General features: G+C 37.1%; 1 protein-coding gene across 4 annotated transcripts in view; it reads right to left on the reverse strand.

The window, feature by feature from the left end:
* The window catches only part of Adamtsl1 (ADAMTS like 1), a 1,037,009-nt gene that overhangs the window by 753,350 nt on the left and 261,557 nt on the right, over window positions 1-22,102 (reverse strand). For all 4 annotated transcript variants that reach the window (XM_087183424.1, XM_087183423.1, XM_087183422.1 and 1 more), the window contains exon 2: window positions 17,747-17,866. In XM_087183424.1, coding sequence (XP_087039550.1) covers window positions 17,747-17,866 — 120 coding nt within the window. The remainder of the gene's footprint in view (window positions 1-17,746; window positions 17,867-22,102) is intronic.

The following is a 22,102-nucleotide window of genomic DNA, read 5'->3' on the forward strand; positions in this document are numbered from 1 at the left end:
TGACTGCACCATTTCTACCCACAAATCTGTACTTGGATGGGCAAAATCATAAGTCTTGGAATATAAATGTTTAAAAATACTTTTAAAAGTATACAATAACAGTTCTATTTCTTTAGAAACAATGACTACTGATCAAACTTTAAGAAGCCAGGTAAAGAGTTTTACTTTTTCCATTAGAATCATCCTTCTCTGTTAGATCTCTGTGGAAACCATCTGCTCCCTATGTGTACTTCTAGGTTTTGTGTTTAGATATGGATAATGTTTGTCCTTGTCCTGTGTTTGCCCTAACACATCTGAAGAGTGAGCAAAGTGACAGTGTACACTGAGAACTGCCATCAGCATCCCTCCAAAATATTCTGCTTTCACAAGTTTAAGGCAGCACCCAGCTGAAGAAAACTCAGTCGACTTTCTGCTTTTATGAATGTGTAAATTTTCTCATTTTGTGTGTATTATCTACACCGACACATGCACCGGCTTCACAGTGTGAACGAGAATGTTGGTGCTATAATGCAGGATTGCCTGAGCTTTGAACTGCCTTGAAATATAGACTGTTTAGATTCATATGTATCGTTCAATTATAGCAATAAGAGTAGAATAAACATCTCTACTCTAAATGGTCAGAAAACTGCAAATAACTTCAATACAATTTCTTTTTTAAAAAGATGCTATGCCTGACAAAAGTAAGGCTTACACTTACCAGAACCATATGGGATCATCTGGGAGAAAAAAATGAAAGAAATTTGTCTAATTGCATCACACAAGGGTTGAAAAAGGAAATGTGTACTTTAACTATCTAATTAAAAGCAAGCCAGCCTCATGTGGAAGATCACCATCTTCAGCTGTGTGCGTGTGTAAGGACGTGTGTGAATGTGTGAGCATGACTTCTTTCCTTTTTTCCAGTACTGGGGATTGAACCCAAGGCTTTCACATTGAGCTGCATTCCAAGTCCTTAAAAATATTTTCTTTTCATGGGCCGGGGATTTAGCTCAGTGGTACTGTGCCTGCTGCGCAAGGTCCTGAGTTTGATCCCCAGTACCAAATAGATAAATAAATAAATAAAAACTTTCTTTTGAGATAGGTTCTCACTAAATTACCCAGGTTGGGCTTGAACTTGTGATCCTCCTGCCTCAGCCTCCGAGAGTGTTGTGTGTCCATGTGTCTGGCTGATGTGGCTTCTTAGTTGACATCACGTCACCAATTAGCCTACAAGAGCATTTTTGTGTGGATGTGAAAATGAATGATGCAATTCTATGACAGAATATGTCAAGTTCTTCACAGAATCACTTTAATAATTATAATTGAATTTAATTAAAATATATATTGTAAAAATCACAAAATCCATGAAAGAAAATGACTTTTTTCTCCAAATAAGAAAGGATACTTTATTGTGGTTAGTTACGAGACTTTATTTCCATTGTTAAAAAAATAAAACCTGGGCCGGGGATTTAGCTTTGTGGTGCCGCCGCCTGCCCCGCAAGCACAAGGACCCGAGTTTGATCCTCAGTAACCACAATTACAAAATAAATAAAATCTGTGAGCCAAACATGTCTAGTGATTGGCAGCTTATGGCAAATTTTTAAAAAGTACTTGTAAATATGTTTCCAAAAAGCTTCATTTCTGTAGGGCAGTTTTAGGTTCATTGTCAAAATTAAGAGGAAAGTAGAAAGACTTTTTATTTGCCACCTGGCACTGAACATGCAAGGCTTCCCTGTTACCAACATTCTCACTAGAATGCCACATTTGTCACCACTGATGAGCTTACATTTTCACCCAGATCCTAGAGTTTACATTAGGGTTCAGTCTGGGCATTGTGTATTCTGTGGTTCTGAACAAATGTATAAGGACAGGTGTCAACCATTATGCTGTTTCATGGAGAAGTTTCACTGTCCTCAAAGTCCTTTGTGTCCTTCTCTCCAACTCCTAACAATTATTAATCTTTTTAATGTCTCCCTATTATCTCTTTTTCCAGAATAGGATATAATTGAAATCATACAGTTTGTGGACTTTTCAGACTAGCTTCTTTCACTTAGTGATATATATTTATGATTTCTCCAAGCCTTTTTTATGGTCTGAAAGTATGGCAATTATGAGTAAAACTGCAATAAACATCCAAGAGCACATTTCTGTGCACACAAGTTTTCAACTACTTTGGTTAAACTTCAAGGAGTAGCATTGCTGGGTTGCATGGTAAGAGTATGTTTAGTTTTGTGAGAAAGGACTGTCTTCCAAAGTGGTTTTACCGTTTTGCATTCCCACCGGCAGTGAATGAGAATCCCTAGGATTGCTTTACCTCCTTGTCAGCATTGGCTGCTATCTGCATTCTGGACACTGGGCATTTTAACAGGTATGCAGTGGCATCTCATTGCTGTTAATTTGATTTCTCTGGTGACATATGATGTGGAACATCTTTTCATGTGCTTATTTCACACCTGTATTTCTTCTTTGATGAGATCCCTATTAAAAGGCTGGGGCCTGTTTAATCTGGTTTATTTTCTCATGAGAGAATTTTAGGAGTTCTTTTATTTATTTATTTATTTATTTATTTAATTGAAAAATTGTGTATATTTACTGTGTACATATTTAAGTTCTTTATATATTTTGAGTTCTTAATTCTTTACCAGAGACATGGTTTGCAAATATTTTCTCCTATTGCATAAGTTATCTCTTCACTCTGTTGTTTACCTGGCTGTGTAGAAACTTTTTAGCTTGAGATAATCCTGTTGTTCTGCTTTTGCTTTTGTTGTCTATGTTTTTGGAGTCATATCCAAAAAAATCACTGGCAGACCAATATCATGAAGATTTTACTCCATGTCTTCTAGTAGCTTCATAGATTCAGATCTAACATTTAAATTTTTAATACATTTTCAATTAATTTGTATATGTTGTGAAATAATGTTTAATTTCATTCCTTTACATATGATTATCGGGTTTTCTCAGAACTATTTATTAAAGACTTCTCTTTTTCCATTGTATGTTCTTGTCAACTTTGTCAAAGATCAATTATCATAAATGCATGAACTTATTTCTGGGCCTCTGCTCTGTCACATTGGTCTATGTGTCTATGTCGTGCTCTTTTGACTGCTTTAGTTTTGTACTCTTTTAAAGTTGGGTAGTTTAATGCCTACGTTTTGTTCTTTTTGCTCAAGATTATTTTGGCTATTTGGAGTCTGATTTGATTTCTTATGAATTTTAAGATTGTGTTTTTTATTTCTATGAAAAATGTCACTGGAATTTTAATAGATACTGAATTGAATCTATACATTACTTGAGGTAGAACACACATTTAACAATATTAATTCTTCCAATCCATGACTAGCATGGACTATCTTTTCAAACGTGTGTTTTTTGATTTCTTTCAATCTTCCTTCATAGTTTTTGTTGTCTTTCACCTCCCTACTTAAATTTACATCTACATATTTCACTTTGTTTCTGTAGGTATTATAAATGTTATTCCTTTCTTGATTTCTGTTTTGGATAGTTCATTTTAGCATGTAGAAGTTCTACTAATTTTGTGTGATTTTGTGTCCTAAACTTTACTGAATTTATTTATTAGTCCTAATAGTTTTATGGCAGAGTCACTAGGGTTTTCTAAATATAAGATCATGTCATCTGTCAGCAGGGGCAGTGCAACTTCTTCCTTTTGAGTTTAGATACCAGTTATTTCTTTTTCTTGCAAAATTGTTCTTCCTGTGACTTCCAGTAACATGTAGCAGGAGTTGCATTCTTGTTGCGTTCTTGATTTCAGAAGAGGTTTTCAACTTTTCATCATTGAGTACGATGTTAGCTATGAGTTTGTCATTTCTTTGTCATTCTTGCTGTATCTAACTTGTTAAGAGTTTTCATCATGAAAGGATATTGAATTATGTCAAATGCCTTTCTGCATCTATTGAAATGACCATAGGATTTTTGTATTTTATCGTGTTAGAGTGGTAAATCACATTTAGAGAACAAGTGTATGTTGAACTATCCTCACAACCATGGGATAAATCCCACTTGATCATTAAAATGTGCCTTTTATAAAAAGTTCTTTGTATATTGTGGATAATTGTCTTTTTTCTGATATGTTATTTGCAAATATTTTCTCTAAGTCTATGGCTTGTCTTCTCATTCTCTTGAAATTGTCTTCTGCAGAATAGAAATTATTTATTTTAATAATGCCTAGTTTATCAATTTTTTTGTTTAAATGGATCATAGTTTTTTGTTACATCTAGAGAGGCATCATCATACTGAAGGTCATCAAGACTTTTTCCTATGATAAAAAAATGTGGTATATGTACACAATTCAGCCATAAAGAAAATGAAATTGTCATATCCATAAAGTAGATGGATCTGGAGAACATCATGTTTCATGAATAAGCCAGATTTAGAAAGACAAGTATTGTACGTTCTCCCTAATATATGGAATCTAAAAACAATGCCATGAAAGTACAAAGGAGAGTGTTACTGTACAAGAGGAAAAGAGTGGGGCGATGTAAGGGTGCAAGAGGGGATAATGGATACAATCAAAATATATTATACACATTCAAACTCAATATTTTGTAACATTACTAGGCACTAATAATAAAAAGAGAAATATTTTCTCTTATGGTATCCACTAGGAATTTCATAGTTTTATGCTTACATTTAGTTCTGTGGTCTTTTGTGAGTTCGTTTCCAGAAAGGGGTAAGGACTTGGCTAAATTCATGTTTCTGCACATTGATGTCCAGTTGTTCAAGGGTCATTTCCTGACAAGACCGTCTATTCCATTGCACTATCTTTGCTCCTTTAAAAGACCACTTGCATAGGGCTCATTCCAAGATAAAGAAAGACTATGACTACTTGGCAGGCAAGAATGTAGCAGAATCAAAAGCTTTCTTCTCCCAAGGCAAAGTATATTGCAGAGCAAGAGTTAGGACTATGGACTGTGGAGTCAATCTATAACCTTTACTAGTTGCTTAATCAATCTCTACCTCAGGTTTCCCTTAGGATTAGTTTTAATGTAAAAATGTCCAGCATTATAATTATTACACATGCAAAAGACTTAGCTAGTATCTGATCAGCAATAAACACTGCAGCTATATTCATCACCATCACCATCTTCATCGCCACCAGCTGCTCCCTGGTTCAGTTGTGTGTCTTGTCCTCTCCCCAGCATCAAGCAGTCCTGCTTGGGACAGCCTCCCTGATAGAAAGCAGGACCCCTGGGGAGTGTTAGGACAGCCTGCACTCTCTCTTGTTGAGAAATGCTCCTTAGATTCCAGGAATGAGGTAACACATTTTTGGGTTTTGTCCTCCCCTCTCATTTTTAAACTTTATAGACTACAGCATTGTTCTTAAAAATTAAGATGCATTTCACTAACTTCACCTTTAAAGTGCACAACGGAGTGGCTGTCAGTATTTTGTGCAATTATCATCGCTATCTAATTCTAGAACATTGTTATTGCCTCCCCCAAATATTGAAGCCACTGGGATATAAACTGTATAGTCAGCGCACCCATTTGGAGGACTGAATTCAGTTACTGTTTTACTAGTCAGTCACCCTTGGGGTGGAGAAGGAAAGGGCGAGGGGCTCCAGTACGCACACTCTCTTTGGCCGTAGTCTGTGCACATAGGCCTGGCTGTGGGACCACACCCTTACCAACAGTCTGAAGAGAAAGGTGGGTAGCAGCTTCTGGAAAGGCCCTGAGAGCATGGGTGTGCACACTTTATCTGTTGGAACTTTCTCCCTTCTCAGTGCTCGGAGTGCAGTGCAGGTGTGACAGCTGGAGCTCCGAGCTGTGTGGCACCACAGTGTCTTCAAGGGTGGGAGTCAGAGGCCTCGAAGATTGAAGGTAATGAGCCTGCTCTTCCCACTCTGATCACACTGCAAATATTTTATCTCTGAAAATCTTTAAAAAAATTTTATATCTAAAATTTGTTTTTACCTTGGAGAAAAACAAATGTCTGTTTATTCCACTATTTGTGATACACAATGGACTTAATATGTAACAGCACAAGCTTTTAGTCAGATTCCCATCAATGTTGTGAATTGCCAAAAAGAGTATTAAAAAAGATAAATGCCAATTTCTTCTGCTCTTATTAAGAATAATTATTCCAAATTGGTGTTCAGCACAGACAGCACTGTTTTCAGCCACTTATTTAATTTAGCTTCCTACATATTAATCTCCGTACACTCATTCATACTTTGGAACATGTATAGCACATAAAGCTCATCAACCCATAGAAACTTGGAATGCCAACTGGCAATGGTAATGGCCATACTTTCAAACTAATCTATGAAGCTTTTAAACCAGCAGAAAGAAGCCATCTGAACACTTACACATCAATACTAAAACCCATGAAAAGCCAGTAAGGTTTGCAAAAAGTAACTCTGTAAGAATATAATTGCTAACTGAAATAAGGGTCACCTGGAATTTTGGGTTCATTAGCTTTTTAGAAACTGTTTATAATCCAAGGCAACTCCTTACAAAACCAAAATAAATAAAGTGCTATTTCTTAACGCTTCCCTGTTAAAAGAACAAAATTAACAAAACGTCAAATCTAAGCATGGTGCCATTACTCTGGTTAATTGACCTAAAAGTAAGAACATCCTCATAGAATTAAAATGTTAGTATTTAAGATCCTGGGCATCACAGATCAATCAATTCATCCTTATGTGTTCTGTATGTTGAATATAATAGACACTCAGTTAATAGTTTTTGAGTTGAATCAGTATTCTTTAAATGTGTATCATTGTAATCAGTTAAGTAACATGAGCTTTGTGACCTTGGGATAGTTGCTGTTCTTTTTAATCTCTTCATATGTTAGAAGGGTATAAAATTATCCTCCTAGGAGCTAATAAAATATGTATTCCTCATCTGTTAAAATGAGACAAAATCATCTTCCTAGGACTAATGAAACAGGTATTCAAAGTGCCCTATGGCAGCACTTGGTACAAAAGAGGCACTCAATGAATAATAATTGCTATTCTTTTTACTATTGTTATTTTATTGCTATTATTATATAATTATTATTACTCTACTGAAGATCCTGTTATGTATGGGGGGGGGACCAAAGCATTGTAAAACAAAATTGTTGTCTAGTTTTCCAGAGCAGATAGCATGTATGTAAGCATGCATGTATGTCATGTTTGAAAAAAAGCATGCAAAGTGGGAAGGTTCACCTCTCAGGAAAGATGAAACAAGGGACAAGAACGAACATGAGTGCAGAACTGAATTCCTAGACTAAGTTTTTTTGATTGCCTTGTGTTCTGGTGCACCTCTAGCTAAGCCTTTCGTGTCTTTACCTCTTCTCCCCTTTCCCCTCTTCCATAGTTAACCCTCTGACATCTCAACATCTGTTTCTGTCCCTGGCCTTGGGCAAATATTCCCTTTGGAAGATCATCCCTGCAGATCAGAAGCCTGGAGCTAGACTGCTCTGTGGCCTGAGTCAAGGACTCCACTGCTGTTTGAGGGTCTTCCAGGCAAGACTCCAGCTGGCGCCATGAGCAATGCCAGCGAGTACTGGGAGATCAGAGAGGTGAAGCTACTGAAGCCCAGTATGGTGGCCAGCTTCCTAGTACAGGGAAGATAGAGGTTGGGTCAATAAAGAAGGGTATGGAGAGGAAAGAGGAGAACAATCCAGGCAGAAGAGGTCCTATGAGCAGAGCACTGAGCTGATCATCTCATGTGGGAACAAAGAGTGTTCTCAGCAAGCTGGAGCAAAGGTCTAAATGGACATCATCAAAGGCAAAATCAGAGTAAGGCAGGGATCAGATTAGGACAGTGGTGGCGAAACTATGGCACGCGTGCCAGAGGTGACCATTATCACTGAAATATCTGAAAGGTTCGCCATCACTGAACTGGGGTGTTCTGGTGTTAAACTGTGTTTAAGAAGTGTAACTTCGCAGAAATACAAAATTTGCTTTCTATACATGTACCAGGTGTGTGAAAAGCAAAGTATATATTATTTGTTACCAGGATTCTGTTGATAAAGGTACAGTGGAATGGAAAGGCAGCCAGTTGGTGTTTGCAGAGAACTGGAAGGAGTGCGTCTAGTATGGCTAGAAGACCTGATTCTAGAAATACATAATTGATTTGGACATAGAAGTAACTTTTGAGTAGACATAAAAATTGTTCATCAAATGAAAACCCTTAGGAATTAAAAGTTTCTGTTAAATATCTAATTTGAAAAACTATGTTATGTGTAGACTGTGGGTTTATCCAGAACATGTTTATTTTGAAGATCAGAAAAACAAGGTTCAGAAAGTCATACCAATTAATTGAATTTCATAGCTAGTTGGTCATAAAGTCTCAACTCAAGACAACCCTAGGGCTTCAGATACTAATGTAGAACTCCACATTTTTAGTTTTGGGAATACAATTATTAGTACATATAAGTCCTTTCTCTTAGACAAAGTTACAAATGTATATTTAAGTAATACAGATCTTTTTTAGCATTCATTTTCTTCTTTGTCAACACCAAGTTGAAACTGAACTGAACACAAAGAAAAACTAAAGTGTTTCTTCCCAACACCTCCCATTGAGTAATAATGCTATTACTTTTTAATTGAACAAAATATGATGTTCTTCTTCTTTTTTTATTTTTATTTTTTTTTTTGGTACCGGGGATCGAACTCGGAATCTTGTGGTTGCGAGGCAGGCAGCGGAACCACTGAGCTAAATACCTGGCCCTGATATTATTCTTCTTAAAAGTGATTATTAAAAGGAAGAACAGGAGAAGGAATCTTGAAATTAGTATCTAGAAATTACATCTCTTCAATAATCAATCTAGTAAATTTGTGCTTTTAGCGTCATTTGATTGGCCAACCCAGTTAAAATCTCACATTAAAAGCCTGAAGTATTACCTATGCTGAAATAGCACCTATTCTGGACAAACAAAAAGAATCTTGTCTATACATATTAGAAGATTAAAAAGTAAACTTAAAAGGATATGCTGTTCCAAAGAGATTTTTGCCACAGTGTACAACCTTAAATACCCTCTCGTATTTTTAAGTTTAGGTGATAGAAATCTGACCCCTGTCACACCATTCCAGTGCTTTCCTGACCGCTCCAATTCTATTCAGCGCTTCCCTGCACAAACCCAGGTGCCATATGACCTTGTCTGACCCCTTGAGGAGTAACCAACCACCCCTGTCCCTCAGCCTTCGCCCACTGGTGCCCAAGGCCTCTCCCCATGTCCTGGAGAGACGGGCCTTAGATGCATCACACAGCCTGTCAGCTCTCACATTACCTTATAGACAACTGACAGTCTCCTTTGAAGGATATTTCTCTTTTCATGAGCTAAATTTGCTTCCAATATTAAAGAGTTTAGTACACAGAGGCAATAAATCATTCTTTGGTGCTCCATCTGATATTCTGAGTTGTAATTCAAATCAGAGTACCTATATTTAGCATGTGCTTTTAGGTACGGTTTCGGTGTGAAGCAGGAAATATTCAGCTCCTTAGATTTACAACTGTTCCTGAAGATATTTAAGGTTCATTTCAGTGTGCTGGTTTCCTTAAGGATGAATATAAGCGGGGATGCATTCAATAAAGGAAAATCTAACTTAAAGGGGAAAGGTTGGAACTCATGCCTAGCAAGGATTTATTCAATATTAAAATTTCAGAATTATTAACAAAGTCCTTTTTGGAGAGGTCTCACAATATAAAACATGAAATGTGTTCAAAAAGGAGTCATAAAATTCACACATTATTTCTAATTGATATTTTATTTTAAATTTTGTTTTATATGTGAGAGGTTGTTTGATCATAAAAATCTGTTTGTATTAGCACTGGCATTTTTAATGCTTCACATTTTATTACCTCCAGTGTCTTTTCAATAATTAATATTGATATCTTTTTTGGTTCGGAATAAATGACAAAAGCATAGCAAATGGCAGACATCTCATAAACCACAGATAGGGACTGTATAAGCTATGAGGAAATTAGAACATGATAAAGAAAAAGGATAATGGTTTGCAGTTAATTCAAAAGGTCAAGTGTAAAATATTCTCTTTCCTTAAATACTGAGATTCATCATCCTGACATTATTTATAAAAGTTGCAGTTCATGAACTGATTAGGAGAACCCACGATCTTCTGCTCTGCTGTCATCCTCTGACTGTTCCTTAATTATGTCTTAAGGCAAAGATGTAAAGCATGTGTACCTGGGGACAGAGCTTTGTCACATTATGTTTCAGTGATTTCCAGTTCTACCACTGCTAATAAAAACAGCATTCATTTTGTGCTGTTTGTTAGACATCATCTTGAATGTTTTATTATACATGTATCAGAAAGTATTTCACTCATAAAAGGCACAGTGGTAATAAAACAAAGGTTTGTATATTCACTAGCCATTTAAACAAGTACTAACATTTACCATATTATTCATAAAAAAATAAAATATTATAAATATGGTTAAAGTATGCTATAAACAGTGCTCCAGTTCAGTTTCCCTTCCTCTCTCTGTCCAAAGGAAAACCAACAATTCATCGTTGGAGCATATCTTTCCCCCTCTATTATTATACAAAAGAATTTTCCCTAAATAATAATTAGTGAATATTGATGGGACATTAAAGTAAATATAAATGTGATCATATTATAAAATGATATCATTTTCCCCTTAGCATTATATTTTTGAAACTGACCTATATTAATATATGTAAATCTATTTTAACTGATTCTATAGTATTTTATTACATGAATAAACATGTGTTATTCATCCATTTGCCTTCTGATGATTATGTATAATTTTCTTACAATTTTAGTCTGTAACATTCAGTATTTTACTGAACATTTCTATGTTTCTTGAGGATAGATTCCTAAAATGAAATTATTGCATTTAGGATGTAATTATATACAGCTTTGTGGACATTGCCAAGTTGCTCCTGAAAGAGATTATATCAACTTATACTCCCACCACCAACATAGGATCATTTCTTATTACCTTAATTCCACACTGGAATTTTTGTCATTTTTTTATTTTTGCTAATCTGATGGATATGAAATTCTATATCTGTTATTTTAATTTGTAAATGCTCCAGGACTGGGAAAGTTGAGCTTCCCTTTAATACATTTTAGCCATGCATGCTTCCTTCTAATGAGCCATTCTTTTCTACTAGGGTGATTGTATTCCTCAAACAATTTCTTCAAGTTATTAATATAATACAGATGTTACTTTTTATTAATTATACATAGCAAATAATATTTTCCAGCTTGTGTTTTATCTTTTTACTTTGTCCATGGAGGTTTTTTTTTAAGGGATTCATTTTTTAATGGCGGTAAGGAAAATCATCAATATTTGTCTTTGGAAGTTACAGCTCTTCATGTCTAAGAAAATCCAACTGTAAGGCTGTAATGATTTCTTGTACACATTCATATATAATATAAATTTTAAGGTCATGCTTTTCACATCTAGAAATTATTTTACACATATTGAAGATATATTGGTTAATATTTATCTGTAACATTACCTCTGTCATATACCAAGCTCTCTTCTATACATATATCTACATGGCTCTGCTAGTCTGTGTTCTAATACTACTATTTTAATACTTAGATTTGTAATAAATCTTAATATTGACGTTCTTCAAAATGTTTCTGACTATACTGGATGCGTGGATTAATGTGTAAGGAAGCTGCCATCCTTACGATGCTAAGGCTGCCATTCATGGCACTGTGTACCTCTCTATTTAACATCTTGATCCTTCAGTACAAATCTATGCTTATTGAGAGGAATTTTGCTAAGGGTAACAGTCTGTTTCTTGCATAAAGAAATGGATACACTGACACAGAAAGCTGAATGAGCACGGCAAATGCACAGAGAAGTGTGGCATTTGTGTGTCACACTTCAGTGCCCATGGGCAATGCAGAGGCAACCCCTTCAGTTGTTAAAAAGAGGAATATGATGTCGTTGTTAACTAATCAGCCATGTATGTTTTCAAAAACAAAAGGTGAAAAACAAGATCTACTATTCCAATGACTTGCATTTTTTTTTTCTGGCACTGGGGATCGAACTCAGGACCTTGCATTTGCCGGGCAGGCGCAGTGCCACTGAGCTAAATTCCCTGCCCCTGTATTGTTTTCTTTCCCCCTCATTTCTCTTATTTAAACCCATTTTGCCTTTCTTACACGGAATTACTTGTTGCTTTCATTAGTTGCATTTGTATTCAAGTAAATAATAGAGTTTGAATTAACATATATCTTTGCATTACTCATGGATGCTCCATTCAGGCTCTGCAGCTCTCACACACCCAAGTTCTTACAGTTGTTACTACTGTTAGCAGTAGCTTCCTAAAATTGCATTTCCTCTTGGATATTACTATTGCAAAGTGAAGCTATCTATTGCTTTCCATGGCTGTTCTAAGGGATATGTATAATTCCCTTACTAAGGTGCTTTATATGTATTTGGTCTTCTTCAGCTCCTTTTGTCCTTCCTATACAAACATAGAAATGATGTACAGTATTGGTGTAGAATATAAAACTGCCATAAATGTGAAGTTATATAAGATATTCATATACAGAATTTAAAGATACACACATACACACACACACACACATATATATATATCTCATGACTCAGACTCCTAACACATTAGATAAGTCTTGCAAACACAAGTAGGGTGAAAGTAAATTATTTTAAACCCACAGGGTGATATATTTTCATACTCTGCAAGATGTTCTGATTTTTTTCTTTGTGAGATCATATACAGCAGAACATACCCAGTATGCTGTGAACCAAATTTAATCTTTTTGGCTCTACATATTTACCCAAGGAGAGATTTTGGTAGCTAACTCATAGTATACCTGTGATTATGCGACAAAATCAAAGATTGAATTGGAAGGTACTTCTACATCTAAAACATTTGGCCCCTTTACCAGACTTTTTTCCTTTGGGAAAAATCAATTAAGAAAAAAATGGCTGGAAGGAGGGGGGAGGGAGGTTAAGGGAAGGGGACACAAAATAAATTAAGATGTGTTATGCCTATGTACCACCTCTCCAGATGAATGTGATGAATGTAAAAGTTAAAATTAGAAATATGCGGTCGGTTACTAATTAACAAAGACTTTATGAGGCTATAGACACTGAGTTTGGGTACACCTGGAATGAAATGTCAGTTCTCTCTATTTCACACTTATATAAGCTTTTGTTTTGGAAAAAGATAATTCTGTCAGGAGTGTGGTGAATGAACTCAGGTGGGAAGATGTCGAGAGCAGCAAAGTGTCTTTCTTTAGTTACTTAAATGATTTTTCTCTACAGCTGCCTTCCCTGCATTCAGGTCCATTAAATATTCTAGCATAGGACCCATGTTAGAAATATACTTAAGCAATTTAAGCTATTGTCTTCAGATGCTCCCGGTTAAATTATGTTTCCTTTCCCCTGACAGGGGAGGAAAGAGTTTGGTAAGCCACTAAAGAACACCTGGAAATAGTTTTAGACCATTTTACTTAAGTACATATGAGTTGGTTGAACTAAATTTCACTTGGTAGAAATAAAAGTCCCCCACTCTAGTAGTTCTTTGCCCTGGATATGAGAGAGAAAAAATAATTTACTTTCAGCCTAACTACTTTTTAAGAGATTGCAGTTTTTAGCTTCAGTTGAATGTGAGTCAACTAATGACTTGGTCTAGAAAACAAGTTATGCATTCACAGAGATTAAAGATAGACATTCCTGAAGATGCCCTCCACCAAAGCTCACCCTTATTCCACAAAAGACACCTCTATTTTACCAGTCATTCAAACACTTCACTTGGCATAAATATTTAAATAACTGCTACAGCATATACTAGCAGTCTAAATAATCAGTTTGAGAGCCACTGCACAGGCACGTGAGGTTTGCACTAACTACATACTGAAGAAAATCCCACTCTGTAATGAGTTATATGTTTATTATTATCCTGATGTCCTATCTGGCTCTCACCCAAAACGTGATCTGTTTCTCGGCTATTCCAATAATGAATAAGAAGCTTTGACAAACAGCCTATTTCTTCTCTGCAAACAATGCAAATCACATACAAATAAGAGTTTCAGGCAATGATTAGAAGGCCTGCTGTGCCTTCCAGATGAATGACTAGCTTAGAATGGCTTTTCAGAGGGCTGTGAACAAAATTAGCCCTCTGAGAGGAAGCTAGCTAGAAAGATTTTCTGATGCAGTGTAAAACTCAACTCATGTCAAAAGGCCCCAGTTGAAGAGAAATTGAAGGAGTCTCACTTGAAGGTCAAAATGCCCAATTATGTTGATCAAATTAAATTAAGCTTTTAAGTGAAAAAGTTCTACAAATAAAGTAAATCAGGCCTCTCCAGTTTTCAAGACTTATTTGAATTTTTGAGAGAAATTCTTTTCTGAAAATTTTTAGTAAAGAAAAAGTATGAGAGAAGAAAAATTTCAATTAAATTTAAATAAAATCTATCTCCTAAAAAGAGAATAGCAATAATTTTATTCAGAAGTGTAACAAGGTGTATCCTACAGTTAATGGTTTTCTTGTGAAAATTTTCTGTGTATCAGGATAAGTTTGTTAGTTTCAAAACGATGGATTTCCAGGGGGCAAACTTTTCTGAATTATCTTCGATAAAACTGTATACTGACTTGAAAGGCTATCATAGTAGATAACTTGAAATGTTCTTTCATCACCTCATTAAAAACTGAAACCGCTGGGGATTTAGCTCAGTGGTTTCGGCGCCTGCTGCACAAGCACAAGGACCCAAGTTCGATCCCCGGTACCAAAAAAAGAAAAAAACCTGAAACCATTTATGCTATTTTAACAACAATGCTTTATATTTAGAAAGATTTTCACATTCACAAGTCACCCTTTCTGCATATTTTGGGATGGAATTCTCACAGTGTTTTCAGTACACAATTGAAACAGCAGGGCAATGGAAAATAGGCGTGGTGGGCTTTCTCTGTCCACAAACACTTGACCCAGTGGAGCACATGTCACACACCAGTGTTAGGCCAGTGCTACCAAGGCAAGAATCTACATATGGATCCTGTCCCCAAGAGGTAGAGACAAGGGTATAACTGCCTTTGGGATGTGAGGCAGGACTAACTTGAAAGCAGATAGAATTGTTCCAAGTAGCTACTCAACCATTTTTTTTTCTCTTGGCCACCTGCCTTTGCCAAGTGATTCTTTTTTTTTTTTTTTTGGCACCGGGAATCGAACTCCAGTCCTTGCGCTTGCAAGGCAGGCAGCGGAACCACTGAGCTAAATCCCTGGCCCTGCCAAGTGATTCTTGTGATCCATCAGGAAGGATTTCATTGATTCTCCCTTTCTACTGTAGAGATTCCTCCTTATGAATGGAAACTCAAAAACAAGAACCATGAAAAGAATGTCCACTTTCCTGGCTATTTTGCACAAGTGGCAACTTATGTTTGAACTCTTCTTCTAGAAGAAACACAGGGATGATGGTGATTCATCTTTTTTAATGTCTACCTAGAAGATAGGGTTACACTTCCGTAAACTTCTGCATGTTGTAGGCCTCCTCCCACAGGAATCGTAAGAATTTCACAAATTCATGATGAGGCTTTTGGTATTTAGGAAGCTTTGATATTTTTCCTCCCCTTTTATTACACAACTGTAGTTTTGACTACTTCTGTAGGGTGGACATTTCCAGCCACTCAAGTACTTGTGTGTTTGGTAGGACTAAATATATTTAGTAATATGAATGATTTTCTTATGATGCAAATCAGTGTGATACTGTGTAATATGATGTTGTGACAGGGTCGAATGCTTGCCAGTGACATCAATTGTTCTTAGTGGATGGAACACTGACCAATTCTGTTATGTTGTAATTTATTTGTATGACTTAATTTCCTTTACGGTATAAATGATGTAATAATTAGAGTTGCTTAGAAGCATGCACGTGTTGCTTATGTAGTACCCACAAGCAGCACTTGCCAGGACTTTGCATAAACCAAATCCAGTATTAGCTAACATATTTCACATTTTGTATAACAGCAAATGGGACAAGATTAAAATATAATTGCCAAGATGTTGCTCACAAGAAGGAATAATAAAATTTATATGGCCAAGTATATATACTGTAGTAGGTCACAAAGAAAGCTTTGAGCAAACAATGAGAGTACAGAGGTAGGTTCTGAATCTTCATAGCTCATTGAAGAAAAAAATTACATATGCATCATATGAAAATTAATTGTAGTACTGTGGGAAATCTTGCCAATGATCCTGTCCAGCCAGGAGCACAAGCTTCGAGAAGGATGTGTATGCCCCACTCACTCACAGAAGATGTAAATGGCAAAGCAATAAGGCAGATGTGGAGAACAATTTGAAATAAGATGGAATTGTATAACCCTAAGCGTGCTGTAACCCTAAAGTGTGCTGTGACTTTAAGAGTGCTGTGGGTGATATGTAACCATAGTAACCATAAGATATAGAAGTAGAACCTTAAGCGGTATGGAATTGATAAGGATGTACCCCGAACTGGACAGGGCGTGGCCCAAAATGGACAGTGTGATAAGTCTGAACCAATACCACAAACGGCCAGTTAGAATAGTATAAAAGGAGCTGAAGACCTCAAGCAAGTCGACGATCCGTCCCACCGACCAGTCTACTAGTCAGTCTGTTGATCTGACTACCGACCTGGATACCTGCACCTGATCCCGCTGGAAGGAGCATCGCCGCCGATGAGACGAGACCAGAGGACGAGGCCAGCAGAGACACGGACAGCCTAAGCGCCGACTCGACGCCCTTCGTCTACGGATCGGACCCTCTGACCTGACGGGAGGAAACGTCGCGCTCCCACAAGGACTTGGGCAGTACAGGTACAGGGACGTGGTAATTGGCAGACTTAATATTGTCTTATTTGATATCGTGTGATAATTGCATAGAAGTGAATTATAAGAATATAAGTGTGTGAACTGCCATCCGAGTCTGAGTCCTCTTTACCCACGGTACCTGCTCGCGACAGCAGAAAAGGGTATGAGATAACTATGCAAAAAGGCCAAACCAAACCAAAACAAACTCTTGAGGGAAGGCAGTAAGGAAATGGGTGAAGAGGTAGAAACAAAGCCACTTACATGTTTGCCTCCAAGGTATTCTAAGGCTTTGTTTTTCCACGATTGATTCTACTCTTTAATGACTGAACAAGAAACCCAGGGACTTGGGCACATGGTATGAGTAGTTTTGAGCACGGAGTTACTCTCATATGAACCACATCTAGGATGATCAGAAATCCCTGGTCCCAGTCTCACAAAGCAGGACCAATTGCCAATCACAGTTTGATTTGCATCTTGGCATTGTCAGTCAGCTATGCTATTTGTTTTCATTTGAGAGTTAATTTGCTAGGCTTTGTTTCTTCCTTTTAATTTTTTTCAAAACCACCATCAGAGAAACAAACTTTCACAAAATAAATATGACTAAAACTTTGAAGTAAAAATATCCACAAAGAATCCACAATAGAAGATGGTAGAATTTCCACTAACCTATAAAACAATCTCAGCTTTACATCTAAATCTTTTTACTTCACTTATTTAAATTATTACCATTTCTTGTTCAGAGTCACTGGCAAAACATCAGTTATTTTAAATAAATCCTCCACATGCTTCCCCAAACAAACTTTAACACTAGAGTAAAATGCTTAGAACTGGCCAGAATCAGGAAGTCAGAAAGTTGCCTCATACAGCTGTTCACTGGCCTGCCCTTCTGCCTCACCCTGTTTTCAGAGAAAGCTCCCCACAAACTTCCTCAGATTTGTTAAAAATATCAACCACAACAAGTCAGAATCAGCCATGGAAACTCTGTTTCAATGAATAAAAATAAGAGGCACTGTACCGAGTCTTCAGTTTTGTGATTATTTAAGAGGTCAGACAGGAAATCTTCATGAAGGCTCTCTCTTCGAATCAGTGTAAATTCTCGCAGGAACACAGCCCCTTGGCTTTGGTCTCCGCATACCTAGAGAGATAAGGTAGCAGAGTTAAGTACGCAGACAGAGCCTGGAGGGAGAGGGCATTGAGGGATTAATGACTCTGAGTTGTAGAAATCTCTTGGATTCATTTCAAGACTGATTAGCGCAGTCAAAAACAATGCACATAAATACATATCCATGCAACAGCCACTAGAACATTCTGGCATGTGGCTCCTCTAATGGACACCAGGAAAGTTGCCTGCTAAGTTGGCACTTCTTAACTGCCTAGCATGCACAGGATGTTGAGATTCACTGAGTACAGGTTATCCTGCAGGCCAGGTCCAGCGTAGTGAGGCCCCTAGACTCAATCCATTGGGCCCTCTATGTCCGTACCACACAGGGAGTTGGTCCCACAAGGATCTATCCCTAATCCAACAGACCTGATTCCCAAGGTGGGTCCTGAAGTCTAGTAAATGTCAACCAAATGAAGGGGTTGGCTTGAGCCCAGAGCTGACTTCCTGAGCCATTCAAGTATGGTAGAAACAGATGCGCGTCAGCTGCTCCAGGAAGGAGGCACTGGAGAAGGTTTATCTAGGGCTTATCACAGGGCTCTTTACACATGTCATCTGCAACATTCTCATGCTGTGTCTGTTATCAGCTACACTTAACAAATTAGGAACTAGGGACACAAGGGTTTGAGGAATTTGCCAAGTTAGTAAGTGTTGAAATCAGCATTCAAATGCAGATCAACCCTAAAACCCTCATCTTTTCATTCTATCATGTCATTGTTGAGCTGCTCCAGCCTCTTCTGGTGAGGGACAAATTACTAAATGACTGGTAAAATTTTGGAGTAAGGACTCACCTAGACCTTCCACTGCCTCTCTGAGATCTGGCTATTCATTTTGATGCAGGAATGATCTCAATATTGCTGGGTTGTTGAGAAGACAGATAATTTGTATGTGTATTTATATGTATACACACAGGCTTAGGGCTTCAGGAAATACTGCCATTTTTATTATCAGAAGCCCATTCTCCTCTAATAACAGACCCTGAGACAGGGTCTTGCTCTATCATCTGGGCTGGCCTTGAACACTCTGTAGCCCAGGCTAAGATTGAACTCATGATTGTCCTGCTGCAGGCTCTGAAGGCTGGGATGATAGGTATGTACCAACACACCTGGCTAAATCTAGGTTTTTAACATCTGTGAAGTTCTTTAACCACATTTATAATATCTGTAATGAACAAATGTGTATCAACCATTGGGTTTTGCCTTTTTACTTTATATATTTTGAATTTTATACCTTAATGTCAATCATGGATATGTGAATGTTTGTATTAACTTATACCTTCTTCAATGTCTGCAATAGTTCATAATAAATTACAATTATGTTAAACCCTAAACCTTTAGGAAAAGAGTATAATTACCCATAATTTATATGCGATAACCTCTGTGTTGTACAGAATGGTTTCACTGCGGTGGACAGAATCTTGAGCCCAAGACCTAGTGTCATACTTGTGAGTACAGTGGACCCCTGACTTACTAACTCACTTCCTTCCTGAGGGCATTTGTAACTCATGTTGGTCAGAGAAGGCTCAGACTCCTCCACACAGCCTTCACAGTCTCTCTCCTATACACAGGCAGATCTCAGTGTCCTTAGAGAGACACTGGCCCAGGATTTCTCAGTGAATCCCACACAGGAAAGGATGTTGTAATGCTCCTGCCAGAACTCTTTAAGGGTTCAATCTGTATCTGAGGTCATCTGGAAGCACAAGCAGTCAGCATTTGGGTCATAACTCAAGACTTTGTTTGTAAGTTAAAACTAAAATTCCAGTTGTAACCCTAGCTGTTCATATGTCAGGCCGCTCATAACCTGAGGGTCCAGCATATGCTGCTTTATATGGCAAAACTCGTTCAACAGGTGTCATTAAGTTTTCTAATTTGGTGACTTCGAGAAAGGGTCAATATCTTGGCTTATCCAGGAGAACCCAGGGTAATCACTTAAGGCCTTAAAAATGAGTTTCTCCAGGCTGAGGGAGAGGTCGGGATGTGGCGGAGGAGTGGGTCAGAGAGTCAATCTGACAAGGACTGGCCCTGACACTGCTGGAGAATTTGGAAGGCTGCTATGCTCACCACTATACCACCAACGCCCGCTGACTGCTGGAGAATTTGCACCTATAGAAATCTGACTCTTTAGTCAAGCGACAGAAGAAACAGACAGAAAGAAATCACGTATTACAAAAGACAATGAAACATCAGATATAGATCCTGAATACTCACTAATATTTACAACTATAAAGACAATCAGCAGACATTTTGCCCATTTTTTTAATATTTTAATTTTCAACCCTAACCATGTATCCAAGAGTGAAGTATGCATGTTTGTGTTGCCTAAGAAAGTTGATATCATCACCAAGGTGCTCAACCCATTAAGTGCTCTTATGTGATACTAATGCAGAAGGTCTTAATTAAATTAAAATTCAATTTAATCCTCAGAATAGATAAGAATATACAAGTTACATGAATTATTACCATTTCTCTTATAAATGTCTTGTGCATATCTGTTTTCAATTTAATTGCTATGCATGAACTTTGCAAATTAGCAATTTAAAATCCCTAAATTAATTTGGTTAATACTATTAGTTTTGAAGATCCATCAACCATGAATAATAATTACTTTTTGTGTTTTAGAAACATTGTTAGAATAAAGGAGAAATGTAGAGGCACAAAAGCATACACATTTTCTACTTCTATTTCAGGCTGATTTTTTTGACTTTCATTGTACATCTTTGCAGTGCACAGTGACTACGTTCACTGTAGGCCATTGGTGTAAGTACATAACACATTCCACTTCCCTTCTTCCCCCTCCCACCACCTCCAGCATCAGATCCATTCATTTGTAAGACCTTATACAGTTAATTGTCATATATACAGATTGAAAGCCAGACTAATAGGCCAAAGAACATGTAAAACATGTAAGACAACTGTACTGAATCAAGGTACGCTTTTAGTTACATTGTCCACACTGGATTACAATATCTTTTTTTCCTTTTTCTTTCTATTATTTGTCTTTTATTTTATACTTTGTATAAAGTTTTTCATATAAAAGATATCATGTGATATTTAAGCTTGTGTGTTTGAGTTAGTTCACTTAACATTATGGTCTCAAGGTACGTTCGTTTTTCTCTAAATGACTCAAGTTTATCCTTTTTTATAGCAGAGTAGTTCTTGTGTATAAATACCACTTTTTATCCATTCATCTGGTGATGAATATATAGGCTGTTTCCAAGATTTAGCTATTATGAGTTGCACTGCTATAAACACGGGTGTGCATTCATCATTGTGGTATGAGGTCTTTAACTCTTTTGGGAAGATACTGAAAAGGGGAATAGCTGGGTCAATGAAATGTCCATTTTCAGTTTTTTGAGGACTCTCCATACTGATTTCCACAGTGGTTGTATAAGTTTGCAGTCCCACCAGGAATGGAGAAATCCAAAGTAGTACTCTTACTGCTTCATTCTTTCATTCATTCACAGGTACACACATTTACAGAAATCCTACCACATGCCAAGGGCCACACTGTGGGACTACACTGTAGAACATATTTTCTCTTTTCAAGCACAGCCATTTTAATACATATGTGAATGTGGCAAAGATTGCTAGCTGCTCATCAAAGCTCCCATCTTCTCATGAGTATACACCTACATAACATTTCCAAGCCTGCTTTGCATTTAAGGGAGTTGAAACTGAGTTTTAGCTGATAGAAGTAATGTGTACCACTTGTAGGCCTGGTCCATAAAAATCTATATCTATTCCTCATGCTTTTGGCCCAGGTCTATTTGAGATGGAGACATCCTCAGATAAATTACAGATGCAGTCATTAAAGGTAGCAAAGCATCCATTAATCTTGCTTTCTGCATGACTGCTTGCAGGATGGCTACTCCATGTCTGTCCATTTATTTAAGACTGAGTGATCCAGAAGTAAAGGTCTGCTGAGTCTGAATCACTATCCATTTTAGAGACTATGTGTCATCGCAGTTAACTTAATCTAATTAATACAATGAGAAATTGTAGACAAAAGCAAATGGCTATGAGAATGCAGAGCTGTTATTAATTTACCTAGGAAGAAATACAAAAGGTCTTATACTGAGGTTAAAGAAATAGTGGGAAATTGTCAGCCAGAATGGGGATGAGACATCTTGCTTGGTTTGGAGTATTTTAAGTAGGCTTGTGGGGCAGAAATGTGGGGGTGCATGAAGGTAAGTAGTGGGAATTGGATTTGTGC

The sequence above is a fragment of the Heterocephalus glaber genome, unplaced genomic scaffold (genome assembly GCF_053883595.1).
Source record: "Heterocephalus glaber isolate CG9 unplaced genomic scaffold, H.glaber_assembly_v1.0 deba00001481, whole genome shotgun sequence".
NCBI classification, from domain to species: domain Eukaryota; kingdom Metazoa; phylum Chordata; class Mammalia; order Rodentia; family Bathyergidae; genus Heterocephalus; species Heterocephalus glaber.